The sequence below is a fragment of the Sinohyriopsis cumingii genome, chromosome 5 (genome assembly GCF_028554795.1).
Source record: "Sinohyriopsis cumingii isolate HCF-2022 chromosome 5, ASM2855479v2, whole genome shotgun sequence".
In the NCBI taxonomy this organism is placed as follows: domain Eukaryota; kingdom Metazoa; phylum Mollusca; class Bivalvia; order Unionida; family Unionidae; genus Sinohyriopsis; species Sinohyriopsis cumingii.
The window spans coordinates 94,957,669-94,975,521 of record NC_142965.1 but is presented as its reverse complement, the minus strand read 5'-3'; the positions used below and the strand labels follow the sequence as shown (position 1 = coordinate 94,975,521).

Below are 17,853 nucleotides of genomic sequence, written 5' to 3'. Positions count from 1 at the left end.
ATATGCTATACATGGAGCTAGTAAAACTGGTAAAACCGGGTAAAAACATGGAAAGAACCACCAATCTATGGGAATATATTTGCAAGCTTTCTCACATACCCACACTGGTTGAAGCTGAAGCTCAAACCCACAAGCACAGAGGTGACATGGCAGTGATTGCTAAAGGCAAGTGTTTTAAACAATCAGTCACGTAGGGCCACATTTTATGTTTGTAGTAAAGTAAATGTGTTTAAAATTATTACAATATATGACCCCTCAGATGTATAACTTCTTAACTCTGGAAAAAGGTACATTTAGCCCTCATTTTCTTAATGGTATTTGCCTTTATAGTGATACTTTCAGTAAGCTAGGTATCATTAATGGTATTTGCCTTTATAGTGACACCTTTTAGTAACCTAGGAGTCATTCTTAATGGTATTTGCCTTTATAGTGACACATTTCAGTAACCTAGGAGTCATTCTTAATGGTATTTACCTTTATAGTGACACATTTCAGTAACACAGGTGTCATTTTAATGGTATTTGCCATTATAGTGACACATTTCAGTAACCTAGGAGTCATTCTTAATGGCATTTGCCTTTATAGTGACACCTATCAGTAACCTCGGAGTCATTTTAATGATATTTGCCATTATACTTACACCTTTTAAGTAACTCAGGTGTCATTTTAATCTGTAAAAACATTTTTTTTTAAAGAAGCTATCACACACTGTGAGGTGAATCTAAGAGAGAAAGAAATTCAGAATTCTGCAATATTCATCTGATCACACACAACCCTGATAGTTATGATGGGTGATCCCTGCAAAATTTCCACCAACTTCTGTAATAAGTAATCCATTTGGTCAAGTGTTCATTTATAGATAGCCACTCAAGGGCAAATATTAAAGAAAAGATCGCCATCTCAATAAACCAGAAGGCTTCTATGTCATGCCCCAATTAAATTTTGATCTGTTTGCTGTTGTCCAGCATTAGCATTATAAATAAATTATAATGTAGTGCATTGTGTGAAAGTTGCTGGAAATCACTGGAGACAATTCTTCTGGATACAAGTTAGCAACATATTTTTGTGACAAGTAATTACATGTACCCAGCATCTTCAGCTTGGGATGACAAAGTATTAATGAAGTTACAGTTTCGAAAATAGCAGTGATCTGAGGCAAGCATAACACTGTCTAACCAGGCAAAAGATGAACAATTTCGATACTGAGAGACTCAACTTCCCACAGGTCTAGCTCAAAAAATTGTGCTAACTTCCAAAAAGGGATGATTTCTCCATATGCAAATGATGTCAGAAATGTATCACTGTAAATGTGAATAATTATTACGAAATTAAGGAGTGGATGTGAAACTAGAATTTCTCAAATTAGTAAAAAATTCAGTCTCAGGGTTCAATTCTGCATCTACTTAGCCAGGGATGAGTTCATGCAAAGTTTTATTCAGCTTAGCTCAGCTAATTGTTAACCTGGTCAGGATGAGAGGAGGAGTGACTTTCCTGAGCCCTGGTGCAATACATTTAGCATAACATGAATAAATTTGAAAAACATTCACGAACTAATTAGGCAAACTGGTTAACAATTAAACTCTTAATTAGTATATACATGATAATCTGCAGTTATTTAAAATAAGACATCAGAAGAGATGTGTACTGCATGATATACCTTGATTCCTGAGATAACAAAATAAAAACAATGCTTTCAATGATGTCATTTGAACCAAATAACTACTATACAAAATCAATTAGGGAAACAGTTGTAGATAAAACAAATATATTGCATCATCTTTTGTACAGTTTTGATGCTGACATGGTTTGTAGCATACAAGCTACAGAACTTTGGATACATTTCTTTTATAAAGTGTGCATTTTACTCCCCAATTTGACATTAGTGTTTTTCCCCGTCCAATTAAATAGGGTCTTCTGTAAACACTGCAAAACACAAAATTACCATATTGAGTCTCAATCACCAGGACATTAATCACACTTTTGAAATGTGTCCAACTGCTTGGGCAATAACCATTTAGGGTACATTCGATTATAAAACTCAGAATATTTTCAGTGCTCAAGTACTATCATTCAAAAGTTCATGGAACATATAGAATTCGTCCCATTAGCATGGTTAATATTGTTTGAATATGCCATCATATAACATAAACTTTGCATTTGGCAGAAGCAATGTGCTGACAACTTTGGACTATATGCTTGTATAATCTGGACATATTAAAAAATGTCTTTATATGCTTTTTGAGTTAATATTTTTTGGGGGGTAAAATACATAAATATGCTGTTGAGATATAGCTCTGATGTAACAATATTCCTCCTATGTGCATGGGTATGTAAAACAGACCCAATGTGCCCATGTCATAAGAGGCATCACTTCTACCGTGGAATGCAAGAAGTGATATGTTCCACCTGGGAAGGTCTTGCTATTTTTAAAAAGTGCACACTTTATATAAAAAATTTACCATTACATTTGTTGCTTCTTTTTATTGTCTTGTAGGACTCTTTAAAATACGTAACTCACTTGGTACTAACAGACAGGACTGTGCTGATGTGCTGTGAGGTAAACGCTGTACATACTGATGAAATTATAAAATCAGAGTGACAGCCATGACTCCCCACTGCAAGGTACTGTATACTGATTACTTTGCCCAAAAATGCCATCACCCTAATCCCAGACAGTAGGTATCCTAATGATGTGTACCCTAGAGCTTTGCCTCCATTGCAGGGATCCATGAGGCAGGATACAAGGATAACACTGCTCTCATAGTCAAGACATGGAGCAAATTAACCATCATGAATTTATGACCTGTGGTTCTGGAGAAGACATGGTAACTGACAAATGGTCAAACAGATGGACAGTGACAGAATCTTACTGAGAATTTCCCAATGCATGGGGCTAAAAGAATGCACAGTTTTGACCATATCTTCTACCACGGTATGTAGCAGCAGTTGCCTATCAACACTGTCCACAGTGGAATATGTGTGATATTTAAGTAATATGGTAAACCAGATTTTCTGGAGAACAGTAAAAAGTTTCCATGAAACGGGGTTCTCCTCGGATTCTGCAAAACTGTTTTCATTGGCAAGCTTTTTAATTCAGCAAAATTAACATGGAAATCTATCTACAAAACCAAATATCTTTTTTTTATAAATTTAACGATAAAAGTAGCAATAGAGCCATGATATTTAACTGTCGGAACATAGTATGATGTCATGAAATCAGCCATAAATACATGCATGAAGATCAACAGTATTGTCCTTCTACTTACACAGTAGGTACATATTCACCCGGAAAACTGTCGGTGGTGTAAGAGATAAGCATGCAGGTTTTGCCCACAGTTCCGTCTCCAACCACTACACACTTAATCGGTCTTCCCTGGGCCATGTTATTGTCCATACCATAGAATCGGGTTTCCAGTTTTGCAGTTTTAATGGTGACCACACAACCAAGACCTCAACTAAAAAGATAAAAAGCATTACATTTGATCAAAATTACAGCTTCCTGGGTGAAATAATTAAATTAACTGTGGAAAGTGATCAATACTGAGCAACTACTATTCACACATCTATATTTGTGAACTGTAACAACTATTTTGTAATTTATGCCTTTTGTTGTGATGATGAATTATTTAACATTTAGAGATTCTTTTAAGGATTTAATAGATGTTCAATATATATGTAATTCAACAAATTACCAATGGAATCCATTGCAAATATCTACACTTTTGAATAGGTAACCTTTGACCTTTGATGCACACCCTTCCTCAACCATTAAATTGTAAATCACACTATTTTAGTATCACTGCATTTTGCCAAATCTTTAATTTTAGAATATGAGCAACATATACTTTTAGTAAGTTACCTTAGGCAAAAATATAAATCTTCTGTGGTGCTTTTACAGCTACCTACTGAAAACTGATACTGTATGTACTTGCTTATAACAGGAGTCCAATTGCAAACTGCACAGATCCAGAGCTTCTATCGTATAGATCTGGGTCTGTGCAGTTTGTTGGGAGTGATCAGTAGAGCAAACAACATGGACCCTGTTTGGCAGATGCATTATGTTACAGTGGATCAGGATCTTTTAAGCGAGTATATATGGACTGTGCTCACGGATCTCAGTAGCTCAGAAAATTGCTTAAGTCTGTGATGGGTCAATGTGCAACTTTCCTATATAAAGCAATGCAAAATTAAGAAAACCAATTGGGCTATTTGAATAAGGCTACAAAGAAAGTCTACGACAAGTAGAGCTAACAATTTTATAAAATAACACTGTCAAATATATTCCTATGAAATTTTGTATATGCAGTCATAGGAGGACATTTATATCTGTTGCTTGTTGCATTATGACCCTTGGGTTATCATGGGTCAACCAGCTATAGAAATATAAATGTTGAAAATAATAGCAATCAAAATTTGTTTGAGTAAAACATTACTTTCTGTAACTTGTTATGTGACCCATCTGACATTGCCAGTCTGCTCTCTCTCTCTGAAGTACAGAAGAGTGAGCAAAATGCTTGACGAGCTGGATCAATACAAATGGAAGACAGAAGACAAACTTCCACAGAAACAATAAACTTCCAATTAACAAAGTTGGCAATATTGTTCACAGAAAACCCTTTTCATCTAAGAGAAACACTGGTCAGCCCTGAATCCGCATTCATCTGATCAGTCAAGCAATAACCATTTTGAGCTGGGAAAGTGAATTTTAAATGAATAAAAATGCAGTAAAAAGCATAGTAATTTATGGCAGTTTCCACAAAATAGTTCTTAAACTGTCCACAAAGTTAAATTTTCTACTTGATTACAAAAAATGTAAAACTAAAATGAACTTGCAATTCACCCACCCCAACTCTTCCACAGTACAGTATTTCTCTAATGATAAGCCCATGAGAACAATCATACAAATTCCCTGAAAACTGCTTATCATAGAACAATAAATTCATGACAGAAAATGTTTTTTAACTTAATTCAAGTATGGGATGGTCTTATCTTCAAGCAATGATTTTTCAGTGGAGAAATATGGTACATGTACTGATGAAGTAAAACACTATTTACATGTGAATCATGCAGATAAAGCAAAGATATAGAGCAAACAAATCATTAATGCCTTCAGCTCATGTCACTCACTAACACTGATTTCTGGATATAAAAAAACCCCTCAAATAAACAAATAAGGTACCTTTCTTTACATCTTCAGGGTTTACAACCAGCCTTCTAAGAAATATTTGTTCCACAATGGTGTACATGTGTGAAGAAAAGAGAAAAGAAAAAAAAGAAGCAAGTAAAAATAAAATATTTTATTCATGGCTGTTGAAGCCAATCCCAAAATATCACCCTTAAGAACTAGGAAATACCACATTGAGACCTCACATAAAATATGCTTAGAACAGACAAAGGTTAATTCTTCAGGGTTACCCAAGGCTGCATCAAATAGTTGCTTTTCATAGCTGTGGGAAAGCTTTCTGATTAAACTAATTTACAAGTACATATACCAGACACACGACTGTGTATAGGTACTTTTAGCTGAACAAGACCCCTATATTTTGTCTGTTCAACTTGCAAAGTACTGAATTATTAATTCCACATTATGTTCATAAAAAAAGAAGAAAACAAAATCAAGAAACAAAAACAATCAATGAAGAAAGCAGTTAATTGTGATTGTAGAAAACAACTGTCTACCACTAACTGTCTCCCCATACAATATATGCTTCTGGAATTTTCAGATAATGTACAAAATATGTTCTTGAAGACTTCCGTAAAACTGCAAGTCTGGATTCAGCATTAATAATAATAATCCCTTTATAATGTCCATCTTATGTACAGAACACCTTATAGACCTGGATATGTCCAGCCTATGTACACAAACAACTTACAGACCCAGATATGATATGCCATTATATACCAGCAGTCCTAGGTTTATAATGTCCAGCCTACATACATAAACAACTTATAGACCCAGATATGATATGTCATGATGTACCAGCAGTTCTAGGTTTATAATATCCAGCCCATCTACACAAACAACTTATAGACCCAGATATGATATGCCATAATGTACCTGTAGTTCTAGGTTTTTAATATCCATCCTATGTACACAAACAACTTATAGACCCAGATATGATATGCCATAATGTACCTGTAGTTCTAGGTTTTTAATATCCATCCTATGTACACAAACAACGTATAGACCCAGATATGATATGCCATAATGTACCTGTAGTTCTAGGTTTTTAATATCCATCCTATGTACACAAACAACGTATAGACCCAGATATGATATGCCATAATGTACCTGTAGTTCTAGGTTTTTAATATCCATCCTATGTACACAAACAACTTATAGACCCAGATATGATATGCCATAATGTACCTGTAGTTCTAAGTTTTTAATATCCATCCTATGTACACAAACAACTTATAGACCCAGATATGATATGCCATAATGTACCTGTAGTTCTAGGTTTTTAATATCCATCCTATGTACACAAACAACTTATAGACCCAGATATGATATGCCATAATGTACCTGTAGTTCTAGGTTTTTAATATCCATCCTATGTACACAAACAACTTATAGACCCAGATATGATATGCCATAATGTACCTGTAGTTCTAGGTTTTTAATATCCATCCTATGTACACAAACAACGTATAGACCCAGATATGATATGCCATAATGTACCTGTAGTTCTAGGTTTTTAATATCCATCCTATGTACACAAACAACTTATAGACCCAGATATGATATGCCATAATGTACCAGCAGTTTTAGGTTTATAATGTTTATCCTATGTACACAAACATATGTGCACAACGTATAGACCCAGATATGATATGTCATAATGTACCAGCAGTTCTAGGTTTATAATATCCATCCCATGTACACAAACAACATATCGATCCTGATATACTGTTCCAGAATAAACCAGCAGTTCCAGGTTTATGCTGTTCACTTGATATGATGAGTAGAATGAACTATTAAGGTTTAGTTGGTTTGGTGTTCAACATGACAGAGCAACACAGATAGATTATTTAGTGCCGAGTACAGTGCCTTGCCCAAGGATACACCAAAGCAGCCATTCCAAGCAGATCTGATAGCAGGATCCAAACTCACATCCTTTTGGTCACAAGCCTGGCATGCTAACCACTGTACCAATGCAGGTCTTGAAGAACGCAGACCCTATTGTGCTGATGCACTGTGCAATGACATATTTCCAAGGACAAGGTGCAATAGATTTGAAGCAGAGAAGAATAAATCTTGCAGAGAAATGTCATGAAAGTTTCAGAAAGTATGAAAAGATAAAGTGAAGATGGGGTGGATTTGTTTCATAACTCCTATCCTACTACAAATTAACTGAACTGTGTTTGTCAAAGTCTTTGCTAAAATTCAGCAGAACTTCAGTGGACTTTCTGCACAATAAATAAATGGAAATGCAGTCTATATTTTTTGAAGCCTTAATTCTGCAGTTTGGATATGAAGTGCAATAGTTTTGTATCAGAAACATAGCAGCAATGAAGCGGTTGATTTTACTGGTTTTGAAGCGCAAATTTTATAGAACTGCAGCAGATAAATTCAGTGGTGTCAGTTCAGCAGGGCTCTACTCTATTTGCAGATGTGTGTAGTGCAATATTCACAAGAAAATATGGCAGAACCTCATATGACCGTAAATTCAATTAAACAAACACCTCTCATATCCAGTCAGGTACCAGATTTCCCATTATTTCACTTATGTATTTTGATTTCCCAATACATCCCATCTTTCATAAAGAGAAATTTGTTACCACCCTTTCATGATTTGCAGAGAGAGGTATGTGTAACACTAATTAGACCCTAATCTATAAAAAAATCAGATGCAGACTGTGAACACACTGTATATTGTTACCAACAAACATTCTCCTTGATTCCTTTAAAAGATGGCTCCATATTATTGATGAGCTAATTGATTCTTTATGGAGATCAAAGCTGATAAAACATTAAAGGGATAATGGATGTATTACATAGCTGCTGTTTGAGTTAAGAGGCAAAACTTGTTTGATGATTATGTAAATAACCAAATACAAAAGGAATAACAATCATGTTAACTCATAAACAGACTAGAATCTCTTTAGATAACAATTTGTCCAGATTACTGAAGAGAGAGCTCTCTTTACATCCAATCTACTGATGTGCTACTTAATATATAGCTGATGAAAATTGCACTTTTCATTGGAATAGATACCATCTATACTTGCTCATAAGTCAAATACAACCGCAAACAGCACAGACCCAGATCTGCCATCACATTATGCAACAGCAGATCTGGGTCTATGCAGTTTGTTAGGAGTAATCAGTAGAACAAACAACACATACCTTCACCTGCAGGTGCATTATCCTACGGTAGATCAGGATCATTGTTGTTTGCAGTTTGACTGAACTTAAAAGCAAGTACTGATGGGGTTAAGGTCAAGTCAACTTAGCAAAAAAAAGGCATAGTTATCCATGAACTGTGTGTGCTGGATGCACACAAGACAATCCACCAGACCACCATGAAACAAGATGCACATACCTATTTTGCAAGTGGACTAGGCCATCATGAATAATTCATTAAAGGTCGAACAGACAGGTTATTCTTACTGTGGTATACAGTACGTTCAGGAAAGCTACAAATACTTAGAAAGGGTATAAGAGGGGGTATGTAATAAATACAAAACCACATTCATGTTTTGCTTTGTGTCAAGGAAGGACTTAGCTTGATATGGATTATAAATACATCTTGGCCTGACTGCCTTCATATATCCTAGTGTTACAATGTAAAATGCTTACATTGAAGTTTATGCTGTTTTGATCAATGTCTTACTGCCTAAAAAAATGACATTGTGTAGTGTGTTCCCCTGTCGACTGACAGGTTAATGAGAGGCACAGTTTTCATGAATATCTCACCAACTTGCCAACCCAAATTGACACATTTCCAGCAACCCAAACTGACACATTTCCAGCAACCCATATTGAAAAATTTCCACAAATTAAAGTCAGATTGCTTTCATCATCTATATTTACTCCTATGCCTTTTAGAAATGGGATTCAAATTCTGACACAAGCAAACAGACATGTTTTCAAGTCTGGTTGAAATATATTTCACTTGGTTGAAATTCAATGTGAGCAGAGGAATGCCAAAGTCAGTTTAAGCTGAAGTATGTTACTTTAAAGAAACAAATACAAATATACCAATACCGAAGAAAGTAATTTGATTACCGCTATAGATACTCTTCACTTCTTTAACAAATTTAGGCATTCCTGGCTACCACTGCATTCCAGCCAGCTGAAATGTAGGTCAACAGAGCCTGAATGTCGGTTTATTTCGCAGCAAGCCATCAACAGAAACAACATTAATATACATAGATATCAGGGTAGACACCTTATACTGAAGGACTATGATGTATCACTACTCCTGAAAAACTCCTTCCGCCAAATCAGAGCAAAACACATATGCAATTTAGTGTATGTATTAATGAATGGTATTTTGCACAGGGAAATTTGGACATTGTTGAATTTTTTAGCCACTGCAACCTAGGTTTACAAATCAAGAAAATTTAACCTCATAATATAGTTAAAACATTCCAGAACTACATAAATTAACCTCAGATGCTAAAATGTTATACTATACATCAGTTTGCTTTGATATTGACAAGCTGGAGATATGTTTACAGGTGGCAATCCAGTTTGTCTTAAGAATGGCTAATATCAGAGTAAAGCAGAAAGATACATGTATCTGGTACAAGTTATCTGTTCCCCATCCCAAGCTGAGTCAATCAACCTCAGCAACACAAGTGTGTAAGACTGCTTGCAGAGTCCTTATCAAAATTCCTGACTTTAAGGAGCAGTGCTCATCATCCGATGTATTATCAGAAATATATGAACCCAACCCAGCTGGTAGAAAGAAAAATTATATTGTCTTTTTCTGAACTTTATATTCCACTTACTGTCTGAGATTTATGTTTTTAGCTATACATTTAAATTATTATTACTATAATCATAATTATTAGTATTGCTGTTATTGTTATTATTATTACTACTACTATTATTATTATTATTATTATTATCAATTCTATGGTTAATTTAACTTGCTAACACAACTTCCAGCTAAACTCACCCTTAAATATCTATGAAGAGTCTTAAGCAATTTTCTTTAAGAACAAAATAAAACCTGTGAGGACCAAAATTGTTAACAAACAAAAAAAAATGTACAGTTTTTGGAGGCTTTCAATGTGCAAATGTGAATGCTGTATAATCAAGTGTCTGCTCACAAACAAATACATGTAAATGGAATTTCAACAAAATAGTACGAACCAGTCAATTTTTCTTTATAAATATATCTGATAACTAGGATTTCATTACATTTGAATGAATAGATTTCTCCAAGTAAGTTTTAGTTATATCAGGTTCATTTTATTATAAAATTTACATCTGAGACCAAAACAATCTTTTTGGTTCTCAATGTAGAGTTGTTTCAATTTTCAAGGTTAAGTAAACTCTCGGATCAGAAATGCGATTTAGTTTTAGGGAATCTGGTTTAACAATGTTTTAATCTAAAAATATATCACTGTACCATCTCTGCCAGCACTTAATACCCAGATTTATACAAAGAATTTGTAAAGGCAATAAATGACTTTATATGAATCAAAACATTTAAGTTTCATAAACTGTTTTCAAAGGAGTTCAATTTTGTAAACATGTTATCATGTAATTTTCACAAATTTTTGAACTGCATTATTTACACATACGTATCTATAAAAGTCAACACTGAAGATACCACAAAATTTTCCCCTCAGTGGACAGGTATCCTTGGCAGCAAGGTTTCATAGTAATAGTATGTACTGTATGTATTAGAGTTGAATGACTCATCTGCACAGTAACGGTTATATGATGCCTGTTCAAAGAAATGTTCTAGAACTGTACAAAAAGCATTAGGAAGATATCAAAGAAATGTAAGCATTAAGTACAACAAGATAAATGAAAGAAAGGTAAAAATGCAAAGATAAAGACTGCCAAAAACCCAGGAAGACAAATCCCTCTGAACAAAAGACAAAGCACCACAAAAAGATAAATATGATGAAATTCTGGAAATCTAAACAAAGCAAATGAAAAAATCAAAAAGGACAAAATCCCCAAGCAAACAATATTTACTTAAAAAGTCCAAGACCATCTTTAGGAGGCCATCATCACAAAGTTCCCAAACATTATTTAAAAAACCATTCCACATGGCTGAAGTCAACGTTCAACAAGACAGTAGATACCAACAGGGCACATGCTCCAGCGGAGGACCATCCCAAAGATGGCATACACAAGTCAGGTTGATTGACTGATTGTATTTTTATGGCACACCAGCACTGTTAGGCTATTTAGCGCCATACAAAAGGTTATAAGTATGATCATTTAAAAATGATAAAAGGCTGCATATCGACCAGTGATATCCAAATCAAATAGTTGAAAGTTAAACGATAATATGGTAAAGGTGTATGTTGATAAAGACAGATGAGACGTTGTTGAAAATAAGTGATGGTATGTACGTTACACAAAAATGCTCAAGGTGATGACATAAAAGTTATAGCTTAGAATAAATGTTTACTTCTTTCAGGAATTCTATAATACAAGTGATATTTATTGTATCAAAAAGTTTGTTAGAATGACCTATATGTAACTGGCACAATACCACATCATCTCCACTATCTATAGTGTTCACCAGATTGAGTGGATTGTGTTAATTTCAGTACACCCCAAAGAGAACAAGCCACTGAATAAGAAGTGCTCAGTCATCTATAAACTCCACTGTGATAATTGTGAAGAAGTCTACATTAGGGATACTGCTTGAAGCCTTGATACAAGACCTGAAGAACATTTATACACCAACTGAGAATCTGTGACAGAAGTTGGTGAATTTTGCAAAGAATCAGGGAACACTATTTCTTGCGATAACATCAGAATACTAAGTCATGAGAATAATACCCTAAGGAGAAAGATACGGAAAGCTACTGAAATAATGGAGGGGGAGCCAGTGTTGAATTGTGATTCTGGATTAGAACTTCCACCACTGTACGAAAGGATTTTGTCATTGATCAACATATTGTTGATCATATGACTCCAGCAGTCAAGACTTCATTCCTCTGATGAAGGCCTTCTGATAAGGTCGAAAGCTAAGAAGTCATGAACTTGTTTGCTACAGAAAGGTTTCTATTATTTCATGGTTAAATAGAAATAATAATAAAACCTTATATTCCATCCAACAGATCAAATTTAAACTTTGTTCAAAATGTATTCTCTATTACTAAATCCCACTGATGCTTATCTTTGATGATGTCACATAATGAGTTTTGACAATTATTATATGCTCAATTTTGTCTCCTTTAACTTTACATTGTCAGAATCGTGCAGTATTTTATGATACTGAACACCTTGATACTATACAACATGTGGCTATAAAACTAGTATAGTGTATTAGGAACTACTTTGTAAACAAAACATGTGCATACATATAGTTAACACTTGAGGTTTTAGTTTATTAGATTTGTTTGTGGATGAACTAAAGAACCTATTTCATCTGTTTTAAATTAAAGATGAAAAAGTGAACAATGTGGTTGAGTTTACTGAGTCAAAAAAGAAACATTAAAATAAGCAAACAAATAAGCTTTGTATTCACAATGTCCACAACAAATGTGAGAGAGACAGTACTGAAAATACCATTCTTATCATTTAAATAGTTGTTTAGAAGAAATGGTTGTAACTTTCTGTGAATGGAATAGTTCAAACTATGACCAATGTTCTCTGGAGTAAATAAAAATAGCATATAAAGCATGCTGAGGGCAATGGCTATTGCATATTTATCAGAGACATAACATTTTATATATCACATTATACTAAATTCAAGAAAAAAAATGCAACTGAAGATTTTGGTAGAAACCTAACAGCCTGAGCTAATAAGCCAAGACAATGAAGAATTCTTATTTCAGCTGGCTGAGTGGACTGTCACACACCAGCTGCTTACATTAACTTTTTTGATACAATGTTTTGGATTTAGCCTTCTGCTAGATGGCATACAGGGCATAACATAGCTGGGGTCCCTAGAAAGAGCATGTAAGTGACAAGGCATAATATGTCTCCTTTAGCTTTAGCTGGTAATAAAAATGGCCAAAAATATACATATATTTTTGCAACCTGAATTTGCTCATATTATACTTAGTTCTGCAAACATGAACTACACAATCTATGTCATGGGTTCTAAAACCTGATCGTACACTGTGAAATTGTTCTGTAATTTCAAATACTTTCCAAATGCAATAACATTCTCCTTAATGCATTCAAAATGAAAAGAAAGTGATATTCTATAGTACCTTTTCGATAATTTCAATTGAAAGAGTTCGTATGTTTCCCACATTATGATTCCAAACAGTCAACGACAGAACAGAAACACTCGTGCAACTGAGTCAAAGCGTATCCCTCCCAGTTCAAATCACATGTACTTCCTGTGGAACTGACACAGCTAATAAATCCAGTCCATAACTGAGAATTTATAACTGACAACAACAAAAAATCCGTCCGTTCCAGACCAACTGGAAAAGCTGTTGTGATGCACGTAAATTCACAATACAACTCTAAATTTCCATTTTAAGTAGACCAAACTGACAATTCTTAAGTAAACTAATGTCGACCACATGACAAAAGTCTCTGGATGGTGATATGTGTGCATTGTTATTGTGTATTGATGAATCTACAGTTGCGATTTGGGAATACAGCATAATTCAATTACTTTGCTTCTTGTTGTATATTTTTTTATATCTAAGTCTTAGGTAGAATAACAAAATGAGTATATAATAAAAAGGTTTTATGGAAAAATATGAACTTGTTTTCTCTCAATACAAAGGTCGTGAAGTATTATTTTAAAAAATTTGTTCATACAAATGCAGTAATCTATAATGACATCAAGTTTTCACAGTAGCAAAAAATATGAGTTCTTTCTCCTTTTTGTCATCTAAATTTCCGAACATAATCAAGCATCATCATTATCTGAACATACTTTGTTACTTTCAAGTGGCAGATTTAAAAATCTGGTATAAAATCAACTTTTGATTATACAATTTGTGTATTTCTGTCTTTTCAAGTGTTAGTTCTACTGACTTTTGTGATTACATTTTCTAGCCAGCAAAAATGAAACTGAGATGATAACTGGATTCATAAGCATCATACTCTATTACTCATGATGGCAGACATACCAGACATTGGCATTTCATTTTGAAGTTTGGAAATATCTACATTTGCACACATCATTTACTCTATCTTCAGTGTCTTCCAGCACCATGTTTTCCATCATAAAAGTAGCTGAACATCACGTAGCTGACAACTAACTGTACATGCAAAATTTGGACCTCAATTAAGAATTTGTAATACATTCAACACAGCAAAATATTAACTTTAGTAATGCAGAATGTTTCAGAATTGGTTTAAAGTACATAATAAGCAAAGAATATTGTATATACTTGCATGGAAGTTGGATCCAACTGTAAACTGCACAAACCCAGATCTGCCATTATACAGTGCCAAAAGATCTGGGTCTACAGGATCTGTTAGGAGTAATCAGAAGAACAAGTAACACACATACTGATCTGCAAGCACACCATGCAACAATTGATCGGTGTCCATGTTGTTTGCAACTGAATCAGATGTATATGTAAGTTTTAGTAGACATGCTTGCTGTGGCTTACAGTACTCCTTTTCCAGATCTTCTTGGTGGTGTTATACAAAGTCCAATACACATTTAAAACTGGTTTTGATTCTCTTTCCATGTTGTTTGCAACTGAATCAGATGTATATGTATGTATCTTTAGTAGACATGCTTGCTGTGGCTTATAGAACTCCTTTTCCAGATCTTCTTGGTGGTGTTATATAAAGTTCAATACACATTTAAAATAGGTTTTGATTCTCATGATCCTGGCTTCAAGAAAACAGTAAAGACACTGAACTACTTGTGAAGTTGCACCAAGACATCTGTCCTGCATGGGGGTCATAAAATAAGGGTGTGGTGGCAAAGGGTACTGTGCATTTATTACAGCCTGTGTGCTATTAAATAAAATATGGTAATTTAAATGTAAGCATGCACACAATGACAAATTTTAAACATGCTGCAAATCGTTTCATAAGTCCGGTATTTACCAAAATGTACACTTCAAAACATGGAATATTCTACCACCATTGATAAAACATAACTGGCATGGCACGTCTGTTAACAAATTTCATAATGAAATAAATCCATCATTCTTCAATAAAATCATAGTATTTTCCTTACTCAGCAGAAAGTTAGCTAGTTACACTGAAATAAACCAGACTAGACATACTCAATGTTCATTCTGAACCTGTGATGTCTGATTTCATGGTGAATTTACAAAGCAGATGGGAATGAAATTTGAGAACAGGTTGTCAGAATTACTAACACTTACCATATCTGCTTATGTGTACTACAAACCAGGCAACAAATAGTGCAACCCTGTTCTGTCAATACATTATGTGATTGCACATTGGGGTATAAATGTTTACATCGGGTGTACATAACATAAATACAGTCCATCTCACAACAAAGTCATTAATGACAAATGAACCATCTTTCAGGGACAAACAATTTCTTCCAAAAGCTGTGAGCACCACATGTATAACTTGAATAGTTAGTTATCTAGTTTACAGAGGGCATGCAAAGATCAAATAATATGACAAAAGTAAAATTTAAAATAGCATGTCATGTATTTTATGCAATGCATGAATCAATATTCATATGGTACACAGTAAATTAATTTATTTTCATAGCAAATTTTCGTGGTTGTGCAAAAAGTAGCATTTTTGTTGGAACCTATAATCATGGATTGGGGAAGAGGCTCAATTGTTTCCACAGAACAACCATTATTCCTTGAAGTCTTTAATTCAATGGTTGGTAGCAACCACAAAATGAATGAATAGTGAATTTACAGTATAGAAGATACCTTATCTCATATACACATGCACCAACTCAATTCAGACAAGATGACCCCACCAGATTCTGCAAATTATATATAATATGGAGATTTTATATTCTCTTGACAAGCAACATTACATCACACAGGCATGTAGGTGATGTCTGCGACAGTTTCAGTTTTTGATTACTCTAATAGTAATGTAATAAATTTACATCCCTGTGCTAGATTTATCTTTAAAAACATGAACTGTGTGTTTACTTAAACAGTATCTATGTTGGCACAACACTTTAAGAAATCATAAAAATCACTAAAAGTGATGTGTATTTCAGATGGCAACTCAGTTTAATTAAATAACCAATTTACAAACCTGCTAACCCTAACAAGACCTTCTCGGTAAGAAAGTCAATTTTTCCCCCATAAGCTGGGAAAAACTTCCTAAGAAATTTATTGTCCCTTTTGTCCAGACATGTCACTTGCTGGATGCCATTTTTACAGAAAGTAAGCAACAGCTTGATCATGTAGATGATCTGCATCACAAAATACAAACAGGCTAAAGCATCTGAGGTACTCTGATCTATTCAACTATGAAGCCCAGATCCGAATCAAACACAGACAAACCAATATCTGGATTTTACTGCAAACAATCACATTTCCATTATTTGTGCTATTATTCCTAAAGTCTGTATTTTAAGGGTCATTTCTGGAAGACTTACGACAAAATCATAAGGGTTGGCAAGTCTAAATTTAGGAAATAGAAATTTTCATGTCTGTCCTTTGTCCAGCAAGTTACAGTACAAATCACTGCCACTACTAGTGGTCTGTAGTGCTGCATTTCCTTGAGAAATTGAACCTCATTGTTGAATTAATAAGCAAAGAAGACCAATTTCTCAAGGAAATGCAGCACTAATACCATCAAGAAAAACACTGGTACTTTGTTTAAAAGAGGATGCAAAAGGAACTGCATGTATCCCTGACTTGCTACTTTATTTTATATCCATGAAATAATTCAATTTTGTTTTTTCTTTACCCATCCATGATATTAAATCCAAATTCATTATTTTTATTTTCCCATCAATGAAATTCAAAATGGCCACAGGACAGAGTTGTGCTATTTCCCATGGATTTACAAGTGCCAAACAAGATTTTATCCAAAAATAGTATGTGCATACTGCCAAAAGAACCCTTTAGCTGATGGTAGCTCAACAGCCAAGAAATACCATAAAATGCATAAAATGTACACCGATGAATGCAGACAAAAGTGACTGCAGATTTTTGCAGGTTTTAATGCACAAGCAATATCAGCCCCTTACCAGTCAATATCATTATAGGTGTGGGGCTGATTTATTAGCCTACCATTACTTTAGTTCAGGCTCAAAAGTATGCATTACCATAAAACTGAAGTGAACCTTTACTGACTTGCGTTTGTATTTATCTGTGAAATTTAAGAACAATTAAATTTACATCTTATTATTTACATGAAAATATCGCTGAAGTGAGTGACATATAACTTGGATCTTCACTGCAGTGAAAATTTTAGAGGAGAGTTTTGTTTCAAGCTATAAGGTGATTGGGTTACCAGTATATTATAAAATTATAAAATACTCTGCAATTATACCTTGGTATAATAATGATACCTGAAATGTCAGATCCAAAATCAAGAAGAACTTAAAAATGTATACACTGCTCCTGTTGCCAGATACAGCTTTATTTTCAAAGCCTGCCTAACTCCTCAGCTGGGGGCCCCAAGTGGCCAAGTGGTCTAAAATGCTCAGGTATGGATCACTGCCATCTCACCTCTGTTTGCGTGGGTTCGAGTCTCGGATCCGGCAAATGTGGGTATGTGAGAAAGCTTGCCAGTAACTTCTCGTGGGTTGGTGGTTC

The 17,853-nt window shown here is 34.4% G+C and overlaps 1 protein-coding gene across 4 annotated transcripts in view; it reads right to left on the bottom strand.

The window, feature by feature from the left end:
• Positions 1 to 17,853, bottom strand: part of LOC149799797 (ras-related C3 botulinum toxin substrate 2-like) — a 56,291-nt gene that overhangs the window by 20,017 nt on the left and 18,421 nt on the right. For 3 of the 4 annotated variants that reach the window (XM_089959188.1, XM_089959191.1, XM_089959190.1), the window contains exon 2: positions 3,267 to 3,455. In XM_089959188.1, the coding sequence (XP_089815314.1) occupies positions 3,267 to 3,394 (128 nt within the window). In that variant the 5' untranslated portion in view covers positions 3,395 to 3,455. Of the gene's footprint in view, positions 1 to 3,266; positions 3,456 to 5,179; positions 6,049 to 17,853 lie in introns of those variants that run through there. The other variant, XM_089959189.1, reaches the window with a different exon arrangement.